The 17,148-nt window shown below is 46.3% G+C and overlaps 1 protein-coding gene across 3 annotated transcripts in view; it reads left to right on the top strand.

The window, feature by feature from the left end:
* Positions 1-237: 237 nt before the first annotated feature.
* Positions 238-17,148, top strand: part of ABCC1 (ATP binding cassette subfamily C member 1) — a 142,060-nt gene continuing 125,149 nt past the window's right edge. For 2 of the 3 annotated variants that reach the window (XM_036278743.1, XM_036278741.1), the window contains exon 1: positions 238-288. In XM_036278743.1, coding sequence (XP_036134636.1) covers positions 241-288 — 48 coding nt within the window. In that variant the 5' untranslated portion in view covers positions 238-240. Of the gene's footprint in view, positions 289-7,202; positions 7,224-17,148 lie in introns of those variants that run through there. The other variant, XM_036278742.1, reaches the window with a different exon arrangement.

Here is a 17,148-nt window from a genome sequence, read left to right as displayed (position 1 = left end):
GTCCGACCTCCGCGCGCGGCCCACGCTGTGAGGCTGCTAGGGGAGCCCGGCGCCTGGGCGGGGCGGGGCCGCTGCATCCCCGTGACGCTCCGGCCAATCAGACGGCGTTGCGGCCCCGGCCTCCTCCCGGCTGCCTCCCGCCCTCGCCGCCGCCGCCGCCGCCGCCAGCACCCGGGCCTGTTCGCCCGCTGCCCTGCCGCCGCACGCCCGCCGGTGCCTGCCGGTGCCCGCGCCGGCCGCATGGCGCTCGGGGGCTTCTGCAGCGCCGATGGCTCCGACCCCTTCTGGGTACGTGCTCGGCGGCCGCCCGGGTCGCGTGGGGCGGCGGGAGGGAGGGTGGCCGGCAGGCTGGGAGGCCGGCTCGGGGGGAAGCGCCAGCCTGGGCGGACGGGCCCGCAGCCCCTGGGCCCCGGCTGCCGCCCCGAGCGCCGCGTTCCCCGCTCTGCAGCCGGCCTGGGGGTCCCGCTCCCCGCTCGCCCGCGGCGGGGCCCTTCGGGAGTGCAGCTAGCTGATGGGGGAAAACTTGGGTGACTCCGTTTCTCAGAAGCAGGCGTGCGTGGAGGAGCGGGGGTGAGGTTAGCATGTGTCCAGGTCTGGGGTTTTGCGGGGAAAGGTGAGGGGCCAGCGCCTTGGGGAGGGGTTTGAAAAGGAGTTCTTCCTGCTTTGGGGTTCTTTCTCCGACCTTCCAGAGAAGGGGACGCCAGAGATGGAGGACGGTCAAGGAGGTTGTCTCTCATCTCTTTTGTGGGGTAGGGTCCCCCCTTTCACAAAATATATCCCGTTGCGGCCTGAGTTGGGGAGGGGCTCGGGCTGTAGAAAGGGGCTTCCTAGTGATTGGTTGAGGTTTGCTCCAGTTGTTTTGCATTCACATTACTCCCAGATGGTTTTCCACCTTTTGTCATCTTTTACTTTCTTTGGGTTTAATTACTCGGGGTGGGGGGATGTTTGGGGGAACAAGGGAAGAGTTGGGGAAGTTTGGGGAACAGCCAGGAAAGAAGGGGGGCTGCCCAACCCTGCCATGACTGGCCTGACTGCCCCCTAGGTTTGGGGTGCTGCCTTGAATGCCCAGGACCCTGGTACTGGTGGGCGTGCCATCCCCCTCCTGTAAAGCAGGCTCCTCCGTGGGACCTCCGCCCATTTTTACCTCGGCAAGTTTTCGTGTGAATGATCCGTGCTGAGCCGGGCTGGGTCTCTGGAGTCTGCTTTCTGTGGTTTAATCCCAGCTTTAGCTTCCCTCTAATTCGATTTCCTCCTTTGTTCCAGGAGGGCACTTCTGTGTCAGGCCATCTTGATTATTTGTAAACACCATACACAGATCTGGACATGATAGTTTTCCCACTTCTGTTTAGGAATCAGGAGAAACACCCTTGGCTCTTAAGAGCTGGTGATTAGCATCCCAAAATACCTTCTTGTCTTGTTTTGTGGTTCTTTTCTTTCAGGCTGCATTTGGAGTGTTGAGAAAGTCATCATTGAGGGCCCCATGGGAAGGTTTTCTTTTGGGGGGTATCATTTGGTAGAATAACCCAAACACACCTAGGAAGGTCTCCCATTTTCAGGCCAATGGGATCAGAGAGTTACTCCAGGGTTGGAAACAGCTTTGCACTCAGTGTCTCAGGGTGATTGGAGAGCAGGCCATTTGCAAAGTGGGACTCTGTCTAGCAGAGAGAAAAACCTGTGGAGTCCTTGCCAGTTATGACAGCAGTAAGATGATTTCTGCAAGGATGCAGATGGGGATCTGGTCTAGTGTTGCTGGGAATTCTGGATTGTTTCCTTATTTTTTCTTTTCCTAAATGACAGGGTCGGGGGGTGGGGGGGTGGGGTGGGGTGGATAGGCAACCATAAACTAGATTCTGCATCAGGATGTAGTTGATTGATAGCTAATGAGGATTTCCACAGTTGAATGTGTTTGAGGGTATCCTCTGTTTATTTAGTTTAAGAAGCTCATATGGAAAACCAATTGAGTTTTTTTTTTTTTCTTGCAAGGACTTTTCACTGCAGAAATTGCCAAGTGACTGGCCTTCACCTCTGCCAGGCCCTTCATTTTCCCTCAGTCTTGGGCTTTGCAGACTTTCCTCTGCCTCTCCTCCCTCTGGGTACCTGGACTTGCTAGATGCTCCAGTTTCTGGGGGTGCCCTGGAACCAGACTTTGAGAGCAGACAGCTGAGGCATAAGAACTTCAGATAGCAGGAGAAACCACATGTAACAGAAAGCAGATAGCTTGTGTTTTCTAGGGCAGCATGCTCAAGGCCAAGAGAGGCTGACCTCCCAGTTGTTAGATAACTGTACAACTTTGGGCAAGACCCTTTGCTTCTCCGTGCCTCAGTTTCCTCATCTGTAAAAGGGGGGCAGGGGCCAAAAAAGTCCCAACCTCCTAGGGTTGTGAAGAGTAAATGAGTTCATCTATATAAGTGGCTCAGCTTGTGCCCTGCACAGAGGTAAACAATGGCTATTTTTATGCTTTCTGAAGTTGAAGGTGTGTGTTTTGAGTTGTTTGTCCTTCCTTTAGATCCAATTTTTATTTAGGGGGTGGTAATGGGATTGGGTCACCTACTCACTCACACCTGGTTCCTCCCTTGATCAAGGACAAGTGTTTAGAAATCAAGGTGACTAGCCTGGGTGACACTCTTATCAAAACGTTGTTCCTGGACCAGTGCCTGCCTCTGAGCCCCAGGAAATTTCCAGAAAAACCAGTGTGAAAATGGCCCATGATGAGGGTTCCACTGACATACTGCCTTTACACAGGCAAATGCTCTGGGGTGAGAAAAGAGGAACTTCGTTATCTAAATGGAAAATAGGGGCTGAGTTCACCAGCACTTGGCTGGCTTTTTCCATTGGGTGTGTCTGGAGTGGGGTGGGGGCTGGTAGGAGGGACTGGTCTTTGGCTGATGTTTGAATGATGGTTGGGAAAATGGGCCTGGGCCTTTCCTTGTGAATCAATAAAGCGCGCACACACACACACACACAGAGTAAAAGTCAAAAATAAAGCCCTGGCCAGTTTGGCTCAGCAGTTAGAGCATCAGCCCGTGGACTGAAGGTTCTTGAGTTCGATTCCCAGTCAAGGGCACATACCTGGATTGCAGGCTCGATTCCCTGCCCTGGTCAGAGTAGTGTGGGAGGCAACCCGTCTCTCTCACATCGATGTTTCTCTCTCTCTCTCTCTCTCTCTCACCTCCCTCCCACTCTATCTAGAAAAATATCTTCGTGTGAGGATTAACCAAAAAAAACTTGTTTACTAATAGGTTGCATGGCCAGTGTAGAAAAATTTTAAAATGTAGACAAGTAGAGAAAACAAATCAGTAAGCAGCATAGTGTGGTGACTCGGAGCAAGTGCTTGCATTCCCTGGGTTCAAATCCTGGCTCTGCAGCTTAGGTGAGTTGCTTCCCCCCTCCATGCCTTAGATTCCCCGTGTGGAAAGGGGGTTAATAACACAGTGCCAAGTGAATAATGGTAATTTGAGGAATAAATTAACCAATCCTTGACATGAACTGAGAATATTGCTCCTTGGTATACAGTTAGCACTCAGTAATTGTGGGTGGTGGACAGCAACTAGAATTCTCTAGTTAATATTTGATCTTGGTGCTATTTGCTACAGAGATGCTCTGAACCATCCGCCAACCTCAGAAAACCCCTGAATATTTGAATTTGCTGCCAAGGGGCAAGAAAAGGGGAATATCTTAAAAGCTGTTAGAAATTCCTCTGAGGGTAAGGTCTGGCTTTGGAGTCGTCCTGATTCCTGCCTTAATAGCTCCCCTTGGCTTCACAACAGTCTCTGAAGAGCCAGATTTTTTTCCATCCTCCAGATACTCCATTTGTTTCCAGGCACATCACTTTGCTTTCCTCTCTCTTTCCCCTTTTTGTCGGCCCGTCCTTCCAGTTTCCCCCTTTCCCCCTTGTGGACTGTTAGAGCTCAGAGGGACCCTGGAACTAATGGGAACTCACTCCACTTCGTGCAGGTTGAGTCTGAGGCCTAGAATGGCAGCGTGACAAGGTGACAAGGTAAATAAATGGCTTTGGAAGGAGAAAAGGGGAACCATGGAGAGGACGGGCCAGGGCAAAGCCTAACTCAGGGTTCCTGGGTTGCCCTTGGGCCTTGCTGAAGGAAGTCGCAGCTGGCTCTCTTGGCAGAGACTAACAAGGGGCCCCGACCAGCTTCATTTATGAGAGTCTTGGGGTTATGTGGCCTTTGGACTGTGGTGGTGGAGGAAAAATCTCTTTCTACTCGTGGACTCCACTTTTAGGAACTGATATCTCCACCCGGGTATCTCCAACTTGCCCTGTCCCAAATGGAACTTGGGACCCTCCTCCCCCAGCCCTCCCATCGCAGTCAATGGCAGCCCTGTCCTCTGAGGCTCAGGCCAAAAGCCTGCATCATCCTTGACTCCCTCTTTCCCTTCCATTCCACATCTGCTCTGTCAGCAGATCCTCACAGCCTTCCCCATTACCGCTCTGGCCAGAGGCTCACTTCTGGATTTAAACATCTCTTCCTCACTGCTCTCCCTGCTTCCCATCTTAACCCTTGCAATCTAGTTCCAAACCAGCAGCCAGATCCTGTCCCCTTCTGCTTAAAACCCCACAGTGGCTCCCACGTCTCTAGGGTAAAAATCAAAGGGCTTAGAGGACTTACTAGGCCTGGCAGCCTCTGACCCCATTACCTCTGACCCTGTTGCCTGATATTTTTTGTCTCACTCCACTCCAGCCACACAGGCTACAGGGCTGCCTCAGGGCCTTTGCACTGGTTGTTTTCCCTGCCTGGAATGTTCCTCCACCTTCAGTTCTTTGTTTAGATGTCAACTCAGGCAGCCTACTCTCTCCCCCACCCCAATAGTCCCCCCACCTATAGCACTTATTTACTACCATCTAACACACCAAATATTTTACTTTTTCTTTTTTTCACCAAAAGTGCAACTTCACAGGGGCAGGGATTTTTGCCTCTTTGTTTATGACTATAATCCCAGTATCTAGAACAGTGCCTGGAACATAGTAGGTGCTCACTAAACATTTGTTGAATGAATGAATGAATGAATGAATGAATGAATGACTGACATGAAGTGCTAGAATGGCTTTTGAGCTTGGTTGAAGCCTTTCTTCAGAGATCCTTAAGAATGAAAGTTACTCACCTGTCTCGAATGGATACTCAGGTAGACCACGCCTTCCAGCTTTCATATTTGATGCGTATATTTTATCTTGCAAGGGTCAGATTGACTCTCGTCCATCTGTCTCTTCCCAGGACCCAGTGCCTGGCACAAAGCAGCCTTAATTAACGTGTGAATTTTAGTGTCTGAGGTACAAGTTCCAAGGTAGGGGTTAGATCTAGCTCACAAGTGTGCTGGTCGGGCTTTATTTTAATTATGAATTACTGCAGTTGCTAATATTTATTGACTGACTTTAAGATTTCACAGGAAAATCTGGATTTCTGATTTTTCTTGAAAAATCAGAAGCTCTGATAGCACAGGGCCTGCCTTAGTACGTGGTAGTGGTCAGCTGGGTTGTTTCACTTTGCCGCAGTCTGTACTCCTCCTTATTGCAGCTTCAACTGTAAGGTCCTGTATCTGTTGCCTTTCTTCACTGTGCTTTCTTGCCTGGTCTGCTGCTTTCACTGATGGAACCTACCTGGTACCTGTAGGTATTTGAGTTGGCATCCCCTGCTCTGAAGCCCAGACTTTTGGGGAAGTGACAGGGCCTATCTGAATCGCTAGCTTGGTGATGCAAACTTCCTGGCTCTAGCGTGGTCACATTGTTGGAGGAATTTGAAACAAGAGTCTAATTTGTATAGCTCCAGATTTCTGTGGCAGGATAAGGTCTAGCTTTCATTATCAGATCTTAATGTTTGGTCAAACTCTAATCATAAATACTTGCCTGCACATTTTGAAAAAAAAAAAAAAAATGCTAATAAAGCGGAGGTGGAAAATGACAAGGGCTTGAACATCCTGAGGCGAACACCAACCCCAGCCTGGCGTGGAGACTGGGGCATTGTCTCCTCTGATGAAGGTTGGAACCTGTACTTAACCTCTTGAAGGCTGAGGGTTGAGCGAAGCCTTTGAGGAAGCCGGTCCGGGGGTGGGGTGGTAGGTGTGGCACTCTTGACATTTGGGGCCCATCATTCTCGTCGTGGGGCTGTACTGAGCACTATAGGATGTTGAGCAGCACCCCTGGCCTCCACCCACTAGATGGCCTTCATCTCCCCTTGTTATGGACAACAAAAATGTCTCCGGACATTGTCAGAGTTCCCCTGGATGGCGAAGTCACACAGCCTTTGGTGTGGAGGAATGTAGAGGAGAAATTTTGGCTGAGACTTTGGCCCTCATCCTTCCATTTTCCTGAGTTTTTAGGCTGTTGGGCTTCTTGTGTAATTGGCTTATTGGGGTTGCCTTGGAGAAGCTTAATGAGACGTTAAGGAGGTTAAACTCCAATTAGTTGGAGAAGGAACTTGCAGCTGTTTTCATGCGCTTTGCCTCTTCACGAAGGGCTGTGTCCATTTCCCCTAATCCATGGTGGCTGTGGGGTGTGGGGGATGGCGGGCGGTTCCGTCCCTGGGGTGAAAACACCTGTGTTTTGAGATCAGCTTTGAAGCTCTGCTCCTTCATTATAAACTGCCTCAGGATAGGTGGACAATTAAAAGTTGAGATTCTACTTAAGTATCTCCTTGGTTTAATTGTGGGGTTCATCTCCTGCAGGACGTTGCCAAGTTCTGGAAAGTGGGTCTTGATGACTGGGGAGGGTGGCCTCAGGCGGTCACCGAGAACCCTTAGGCAGTAATTGAGGCTTGCCAGGGCTTTCCCTTGCCTTGTCTGTGAGTCGCGTCTCTGAGAACATCAGTGTACCTTTTTTTTTTTTTTGGTACATGCCCTTAGCGGGAACCGAACCCGGCACTTTCTGGTCTTCAGGCCAACGCTCCAACCAGCCAGGGACTCAGTGTACCTTTTATTGGCTTCTCCAGTAACTACTTGCTTGAGGATGTCCTCCCCTTTGGAGAGCGTTTATCAAGTACCTAAGTTTTCCCAGTAAGGAGAACTGAAGTGTGGTTTTTCAAGCACTGGATTATTTTTCTTGTTCCTCCCACAGCTGTTTCTCTCTCATTCACTTATTCAAGCTTGTATGATTAGCTGAGCATCTTCTATGTGCTGGCACTGTTCTAGACACTGGGAATACAACCATGAACGAGACAGACGAGGCCCATGTTCTCAGCATACACTGGGAATGACCAAAATGATTTTGGATGGTGGTAAGTGCCGCCAAGATATAAACTGGGAAGGACCGGGGTTGGGTGCAGGGTATGAGAGAGGGATGTCCAATGAAGATCTTTTGGAGGAGGTGACATTTGACCTATGGCTTGAATGGTGAAGCTGGCTGTGCAAGGCCAGGGGGAAAGGAGTCCCCGACAATGGGAACAACAAGTATAAAGGCCCTGGGGTGCTTGGCACAGTCAAATATCACAGAGCTTAACTCACAGGAATTGCAGACCTGTCTCATAAAAATCGTGCCTGGAGCATTCTGCAAAAATGGATAAAACACTACTAAAATGGCTTTCGGTAATAAAAGGGCCTGAAAATTCTGAGGAGGAAGCTTACCCCAGCTTGGCAAGGAAATGGAGCAACATCTGCACCCCCACAGAAACATGGACTTCTTTTTTTAGAAGAAGTCTAAAAAAAGTGGACTCACCCGAGGACACTTCTGCATCCATCTTAAGACAGAGCGGGAGGGAGAGAGGGGGGAAGAGAGAGAGAGAGAGAGAAACATCGATGTGAGAGAGACACATCAAGTGGTTGCCACCCACATGACCCCAACCGGGGCTGGGGACAAACCGCAACCAAGGTACGTGCCCTTAGCAGGAACCGAACCCGGGACTCTCCGGTGTGCAGGCCGATGCTCTAACTGCTGAGCCAAACCGGCCAGGGCAAAACATGAACTTCTGATCCATCTATGCTTGAATGAATCTCAGGTTTTTGAAATTAAATTAAGTTTATATATGTATTTTTTTATGAGTCTCATCAGTTTCAGAACCTTAGCCGAAACTCTTCAGGGTCAGACCAAGTCCAAAGGCTTTTCATGACCTGTTAAGATGATGAAGTGCTTTCTTTGGTGATTAAGATGACTTTCTATGTATAAATTGTTAGAAAACTGTTCTTTTAATACTAGCTGTTGAATTGATCTGGCTGATTAAGATCTCACATGGTAACATTTTTGTTTGTGCCATTACTTTTTTTAAAAAGGTGAAGAGTCTAGAAGAATGCCAATGGAAAGTAAAAGTTTAGGTACTTTCCCTCCCTGCGCTCTGTTCCCAGAAGCAGCCATTGATGATAATTTCTTGGGTGTCGTTCTAGAAAAATTTTAAGCATATGCAAATATGTATGAAGGACTGAGAAAAAGAGTGTGTGTATCTCTTTCCCCTCCCTAGATGGGTTCGTTTTCTAAATAACTTTCTGTATTTTACTTCCTTCATGCAAAAACCAATAATGAGCCCTGGCCGATGTGGCTCAATTGGTTGAGCATCATACTGAGCACCTAAAGGTCGCCAGCTCAGTTCCCAGTTAAGGCACATGCCCAGGTTGCAGGTTCAATCCCTAGTGGAGGTGCTTGTGGGAGGCAGCTGATCAGTGTTTCTCCTTCGCATCAATATTTCTCTTTCTTGCTCTCCCTCTCCCTTCCTCTCTATTTCTAAAATCAATAAAAACATATTTAAAAAAACAAAACAAAAACCAGTGATGATTTTCTTTCCACGTTAAATCCACACAAATAGAAAGGAAAAGGAAATAAAATTTCTTTTTTATTGAATTTATTGGGGCGACATTGGTTAATAAAATTACTGGTGTATAGATTCAGGAGTACCATTCTATAATATATCATCTGTGTATTGTATTGTGTGTACACCACCCAAAATCATGTCTCTTTCCATCACTATTTATCCCCCCTTTACTTTCACCTACCTCCCCACACCCCCCTTTCCCCCTGGTAATCACCATATGGTTGTCTGTCTTGGTTGGTTTTTTTGCTTAATCCCTTTACCTTTTTTTACCCAGCCCCCTTCCCCCTCCCCTCTGACAGCTGCCAGTCTGTTCTCTGTACCTATGAATCTGTTTCTATTTTGTTTGTTAGTTTATTTTGTTCATTAGATTCCACATATAGTGAAATCATATCATATTTGTCTTTCTCTGACTGGCTTATTTCACTTAACATAACACTCTCCATGTTCATCCATGCTGTTGCAAAAGGTAAGATTTTCTTCTTTTTTTTACAGCTGGGTAGTATTCCATTGTGTAAATCTACCACAGTTCGTTTATCCACTGATCTGTTGGGCCCTTGGGCTGCTTCCAAATCGTGGCTATTGTAAACAATGCTGCAATGAACATAGGGTTGCGTATATTCTTTCAAATTAATCTTTCAGATTTCTTTAGATATATTCCTAGAAGTGGAATCGCTGGCTCATAAAGCAGTTCCATTTTGAATTTTTAGAGGTAATTCCATACTGCTTTCCACAGTGGCTGCACTAGTCCGCATTCCTACTGACAAAATAACACTTCTTTACAGGCCACACATTCTCCTGTTATATGACTGTGCCATATATTCACCTAACTCCCTCTCGGCCATTGTTGGGGTCAGTTCCAGACTTTTGGCATGATAAACAGTACTTCCTGGAACATCCCTGGGCACGCCCCTTTGCACACATATGCAAATAGATGTAAATGACTCAGCAGAATAAATTCCTCCATGAGAAATTGCTGGGTTCAGGGATAGGTGCATACTGAAATTTGATGGTGCAAATAGATGTAAATGACTCAGCAGAATAAATTCCTCCATGAGAAATTGCTGGGTTCAGGGATAGGTGCATACTGAAATTTGATGGTGCAAATAGATGTAAATGACTCAGCAGAATAAATTCCTCCATGAGAAATTGCTGGGTTCAGGGGTAGGTGCATACTGAAATTTGATGGTGCTAGGTACCAGGTGGATGCCATAGTTTATACTCCCACTAGTAGACCCACCAGCATTTATTAAGCACCTGTTGTGTTCCTGGTATTTGAGAGCATTGACCAAGCTAAGAATTGACCAGGCTCTCCTTGTGTCTCTGTATAGTGAGAAGAGTTAAACGTTGCATTCCAAGGGGTCCAGTCCAGAGAGTGCTTGGTTCCAGTTTTAAAAAGATATGTTCTGAAACCAATGAGACAATTTAATACCATGTAAATTTTACTTATAATCCCACCATGCTAACGCAACTCCGATTTAATTTTTACACCAACTTTCCAGTTTAATCAGTTTTCTAATTGCAAAACAAACAACAGAGATATTTATTGTTAACAAGCTACTTTCTTGAGTTATCTGATAACCACAGTATTCTTATAGCCTTTATAATCATAAAAACATTTATAAACATAAATATCTTTAAAATAAATAGGTTCTGTGTTAATTATTGCTCTGCATTTTATTTTTACTTAACATACCATACATGTCAATGCATAGAATCTCACTAGTTCTTTATAGAAGTTCAACATTTCAAGTTACAGATTTGCTATAATTAATTCAGCCATTTCTCTATTAATAACCATTGCTTACATTCATTTTCCATTTTTTGTTCCTATAAACAGTGTTCCAATAAACATCCTTTACATAGGGCAAACATAGAAATTTTCTATATTTAATAGTTACTGGGTGGTTATTTTCCAGAAAGGGTGTAGCAAGTCCATTTCTCGTGATGATAAATGGGAATTTGAATTTTTCTGCATCCTTCCCAGCCCTGGAGGTGGTTGGATTATGTTAATTTGATGAATAGAAATTATTTTTATCTTCATTTCCCTTCGAAGTTGAAGCTGAGGATCCTGCAGCATACTCCCTGGTGATTAGTGTGTTCTTTTCTGTACATGTCTTTCTGAGTCCTTTTTGTACATCTTTATAACAGCTTGTCTTTTTCCTGTTGATGTGCAGGAGCTCTTGGTATATTGGGGATCGTGCCCCTTTGTCTACCCCGTGTGTTGCAGATATTTTTTCATAAGCCGGTGTTGGTCTGCTGGCCGGTTAACGACCAATTCCGGACCAGATTTGTATGTAGTTTTACAAGGCTGCACTGGTAGCTTGCCTGCCATTTTCTTTTTTAAAATATGTTTTCATTATTTTTTTTTAAAGAGAGAAGAAGGTAGAGAGAGATAGAAACATCCATGTGAGAGACAAACATCGATCGGCTACCTCCTGCATGGCCCCTACTGGGGACCGAGCCTGCAACCCGGGCATGTGCCCTGACCAGGAATCGAACCAGGACCTCTCAGTCTATGGGATGATGCTCAGTCCACTGAGCCACACCCGCCAGGCTTGCCTGCCATTTTCTAGTCTACATTTTTTATGTATGGTTGTAAGAATTTTCCCATGTTCCTATATAAGTTTTAAAATTATACCATTAAATGTCCAAGTGATAATTCCTGGTATCAGTGGACTATAATTTGCATAATTATTACTTTTGGTTTGACATTGAGGTTGCTGTCCTTGGCCCCTTCTTTTTAAAAAGAACATTAAATGTTCTTTGATGTTAAAAAACATTAAATTGTTTGTTTTGTTTTTTATCCTCTCCCGAGAACATTTTTCTATTTATCTTCAGATAGAGAGAAAGGGGGAGAGAGAGAAACATCGATGTAAGAGAGATACATCTTCTGGCCGCCTCCCGCACAACCCCAACCAGGGCCGGGGACGAACTGCATCTGAGGTATATGTCTTTGACTGGAATTGAACCTGAGACTCTTTGGTCTGCGGGCCAACGTTCTAACCATTAAGCCAAACTGGCAAGGACTTAAATTGTTTTTTTTTTTTAATTTAATTTAATTTTATTTTTTTATCCTCACCGGAGGACATTTTTCCATTTTTTGTTCAGGTAGAGTGGGAGGGAGAGAAAGGGACAGAGAGAGAGAGAGAAACATCGACGTGAAAGGAACACATCGAGTGGCTGCCACCCGCACAACCGACCAGGGCCGAGGACAAACTGCAACCGAGGCACATGCCCCCAGCGGGAACTGAACCCGGGTCTCTCAGGACCACAGGCCGACACTCTAACCGCTGAGCCAAACCAGCCAGGGCTTAAATTGTTTTTAAAGAAAACATTGTAGTGATTATAATATGGATAGTGCCTGTTGACTTATTTCCCGAGAACATATTCTCAGGAGTAGAGTATCTCAGAACATTTGAAAAGGTTTCACTCTAGATATATAGCCTTGTTTGTTTTTTAAAAGGGCTCCATTCACCATTCTAGCAGGGTCTAAGGATACACATTATTATTGTTTTTATTATTATCAAGAGCAGGTGATAGATGTATATTAATGACCTCCTGGAGACCTGTGGCCCAGGGGAAAGTTGGAGCTTCCTGGTGCTGGGAAAGGTGACCTGGTAGTTATAATTTGGTTAGATTATATAGGAGCCTTTGATAAGGCTTCTTCCTGAAGATCTTAATTCACTAACCCAGGGTTGAGGAACAAAGACTCGGTAGATTAGAATCTCCCTGGAATCTAGGTGGGTTGCTTCATGCTTGGGGCTGGAGGCAGGGGAGCCCCTTCCAGTTCGCTTGCATACATGGTGGGTGAGGGGTTGGAGAAAGGGCTCCCCCCTGGGTCAGACCCTCTGTGTTCTCGAAGAGGATGGAGTGGGGAGGGATGAGCACCGGGGCCGAGGCATGCGGATGCTTGGATGAGAAGAAGCTAGAGCTCCAAAGAAAGCCAGGGATGCATATGGCTGCGGTCAAGAGGCCAGATTCAGGAGCTTGGGTTTGAAAATTGGTGCTGCTGCTCCTCAACGTGTGACCTTGGGCCGCTCAACTTCTGGGAGCCCCAGTTTCCTCACCTGTAAAGTGGGGATCATGATCACACTGTCTCGTACAGAGTTGTGAAGAAGAAAAGGGGCACGATGTGGAGGTGGCGTAGCCAGGCTCAGCAGGTGATAGCTGTGGTTATGGAGGAGGAGGAGGCTAGCCAGTGAGGGACAGTCGAGCATGACTGAGTCGGGATTTCTGGTGTGGCAGGTCTCTTCTGGTTTATCATCATCACCTTGTGACCTCCAGGCCCCTGCAGGCCCAGGCAAGATCAAAATGGAGCCCAGCCTGAACCCAGGGGTTTAGACACCTGTCCCTGGCATCTGAGACAATTCAGGTTAACCCACCCAGTTGTTATAGGGTGTCCCTGGGTGCCTGGGTCTGGGTGAGGCAGGCCAGAGTATCAGGCTGTCAGCTCTGAAATTAGCCTGATGTGTGGGAAATTTCTTCTGCAGATTTTCTTTATAGTTTAGGATTAAGGGGATCTGCTTAAGTACCTAAGTTGATAGCATATGAGCGTGGTGGGTTATGACAACTGTGAGAGCTGCTGACATTTACATACTTGAGAAGTTCCAGGTTTTTTTGTTACTGTAAACATGGTAATTAAAGGGATGCTTTCTTTGCTGGTATTTGTTCTCTTCTTTGATATTATAAGAGATACAGTATAAAATGAAACAGTCCAGAAATACATGGAGTAAAATGTGAAAATTCTCTGTAATTACACTCCTAGAGATAATCTTTTATTGGCAGGTTGGTGTTTTAATTTTCAGTCTCTTTTCTCCATATATCCTAAATTATAGTATTTTTATTTTTATTATTTTTTGTGATTTTAAATGTTTTTATTGATTGATTTTTTAGAGAGAGAAAGGGGGAGAGAGAGAAACAGTGTGAGAGAGAAATGTCAATCAGTTGCCTCCTGCATGCCCCTACTGGGGATCGAGCCCACAACCCGGGCATGTGCCTTGACTGGATATCGAACCCAGACCTTTCTGTCTGTGGGACGATGCTCAGTTCACTGAGCCACACCGGCTGGGCTATAGTATTTTTAAAAAATGGTAATGGGGCCCGGTTGGTGTGGCTCACTGGTTGTGCCTTGACCCCTGCACCAAGAACTCACCAGTTCAATTCCTGGTCAGGACACACGCCCAGATTGTGGGCCCGATCCCTAGTAGGGGGCATGTAGGAGGCGGCCAATTGATGTTTTCTCTCATTGATGTTTCTATCTCTCTCTCCCTTTCCCTTCCTCTCTCTCTAAAATCAATAAAGAAAAATATGAGAATGGGATCCTATAAAAACATATTTATTTATTTTTTCATTAGTGTGCTTTAGATATGACCCATCTGTAATGAACAGGTATTTACTTGAAGATGAAATGTCAGCATGAACCTAATTAAGTAATTTGCTGATAATTGTTCGCTCTGGAGGCGGTTGGTCATAGTCTTGTTTTTTAACCTCTGCACACGGGAGATCCTGGGGAAAATGAGGTTTGGGGCACATCTTTGACGTCTCTTAGATGCCTCTTGTAGACATGGAACCTCTGAGGGTGGAGTTGTGCTTATACACAGAGCTGTCAGCCATTGGCCCCATGGCTTGGCCTCATTTGGTCGTCAGTGTCTGAGGGTCCCCTGAATATCCTTGCACTGGCCTTGACCACCTCTGGCTATGAGGGAGGCAGGGAAAGCTAGCATTTGTTTCCTGCTCTAGTGGGAGGCAGCAAGAGAAAAGGGAGTAGGGAAAGAAAGGGCGGTTGAGTAAGCCAGCCGAAGTGTCTGCCACAGCTCATTTATGTAATACTTTCCTTTAAATCAAGTCACTTACACACACACACACACACACACACAAATGCATGTATGCGTAACCAATAGACATAGGCAACAATGCTGGGGGATGGGGAGGAGGGTTTCTAAGGGAGAAAAAGGAGAAACATCTGTAACAAAAATAAATTAATACAAATTGAGAAAAAAAATCCTAAAGGACATTTCATATCACTTTACAATATCTATGAAGTCACAGGTTGGTCATGTTTGTGTATTTACCTAATAGCTATGAAATATGGCGCTACGAAAATGAAAAAATAGGATGTTCTGCAAACTGCCTAGATCAGTGGTTCTCAGCTCCAGGCGATTTGCCCCCATTGGTCAACATCTGGAAACATGTCTAGTTGTCACAAGTGGGGGGCGGGTACTCCAGGCATCTAGTGGGGTAGAGGCCAGGGCTGCTGTTAATATACAATGCACAGAGCAGCCTCTCCCACAAAAACAAAGAATTATTGGGGCCCAAATGTCAGTAGTGCTGAGGTTGAGGATACCGTCATGTGCTATCATGTGCTAGTCATACTCTCGCTGCTTTCTCCTGGGTGACCTAGATCAGCAGCACTTGACATGTGTAGCCTGCTTATAGGTTTTCAGACCTGTCCCCGCAGACAATATCAGATCTCCAGTAAACTTGTAAAGTCACTTAACATGTGGATACGAGCTTATGATACCAGTGCTCCTTGAGCCCCTTCTAGAAATTGGGGAGAAAGGAATTATGGACTCTGAAGCTAAAGTGGTTGAAATAATAATCCCTTTGCCAGGCAAATCCTATCCGAGTGTATGTTTTGGAAAAAAGTACGGTACCACGGAGAAGATCTCCCTGTGGGACCAGGCAGAAACCACGGCTTCTTGGTGATCATGCGCTTTGCACGGGCTGTCCTCTGCCGAGTAGGAAATTTTATTGCTCCTTTCTGCCTGGCAGAAACAGCCTGGCCTGGGGAAGGAACTGTGGAGACACGAAGGCAGCTGACACGAAGGCAGCTGGCAGGTGGAGGTGATCAGATGAGGCTGCTGGCAGTTTGGCCGGAGCTGGCCTGGTCAGGTAGCTTGACAATTACACTCATTCCCTCCATTAAAGTTAATTGACTTGTTATGGAGCTGGAGTAAGGAGGTGGGGCCAGAGAGGTTATTACCTCTCCCTTAGGGTTAACTTGGTTGAGCTGTAAGGACTTTTCATTTTTCCTTCTTGATTCTGGAAGCTTAGGAAAGAGCCTTTCCTTAATGGTGCAGTTAGATTAGAAAAGAGGCCTGCCTGCTGATAGAGGCATACCACATTTCATCGGGTCCAGGGCTGGCATGGCGACATGCATCTCAGTTTCAGAGAGGCTATGCTATGAAACTGGCCAGCAGAGATTGTAGGATGCGCTCATTACAAGAAACAAACTGATATCAAAGCTAGTACAGTGGGAGGAAACATAGGTCTTAGAATCAATGCAATATGATAATAGCTTCTATTACCCTCTTTCTCCAACTTCCCTTTTCTGTATATTAATTCTTTTATTGTCAGGCTTGCTGCTAAGTGCTGGAGACACATACCTAGCAAGTGAAACACACAGCCTTCCAGTCTCATGGAGTCCACAGTTGTAAAGATGTTCAGAGGAACACAGCAGCAGAGGGAGCCAGTGTAGCCTCTGTTCAGATCCTGGTTCTGCTGCTCACTAGCTGTGTGATCTTGGACAAGTGACTTTCCCTCTCTGTGCCTCCATTTTCTCATGTGCAAAATGGGGATATGGTAGTGCCTTGGAGAGTTGTAAAATGAAATGAGTTAATATATAATTAGTGTGCTAGTCCTGTTATACGCTGCTGTTGTTACCATGGCCATGCCACTGTCATTACCGCCATTGGCATCATCATTATTGTTCTACAGCAATCCAAAGTGAAATCTGAGGATCCAGGAGGAAGCTGGGATAGAGAAGTAGTGGACAATGGTGGAGTTCTAGGTTGGCCCCTCAGTTAGCCATGGTTAACTCCTGGTCCTCTGGGTAACAGTCTCCTTTGCCCAGGTCAGGAAGCCTTTTCATTCTGTGCCTCAATTTCCACAGCTGTAAAATGGAGAATAGTGATAGTACATGTCTCCTCATAGGTTTGTTTTAGGGATTAGACAAGTTGAGATCAGTGCCTGGGGCTATTTAAAGATTTGCTATGTTGGTCACTAAACCTCTCCAGAGAAATAACGACATACCCTTCCCCTTCAGCCTTAAGCACCATCTGTTTCTTTGATTCAGAATCTCCTATAACCCTTAATCACAGCTCTTCAGTGGTGCTGGTCAGAGATGGTGTCTTTGCTTTGGTTCTTGGTCTGCTTTCGCATGAGGGTTAAAAATCCTTGTCAGAAAGGATGGGCCCAGAGTGGCCAGCCGCCCTCTTTACTGATGGCCTCTCTAGGGCTGGAGGTGGCTCCCACTTTGGCACATGGCAGTTGGGTCATTTTCAGCAGGATCCTCTGCTACCACTTGGTTAGCTAGGCGTGCTGCGGTGCTTCCCAGTTTTCTGTGAATGGCCCAGAGTGTGCACGTTGCTCCTTTTCTTGCTGTTTGAGTTATTTCCTTTGGACC

Source organism: Molossus molossus, unplaced genomic scaffold, assembly GCF_014108415.1.
Source record: "Molossus molossus isolate mMolMol1 unplaced genomic scaffold, mMolMol1.p scaffold_m16_p_3, whole genome shotgun sequence".
NCBI lineage: Eukaryota > Metazoa > Chordata > Mammalia > Chiroptera > Molossidae > Molossus > Molossus molossus.
Note: the sequence above shows the minus strand (reverse complement) of the source record. Positions and strands in the feature narration are given on the sequence as shown.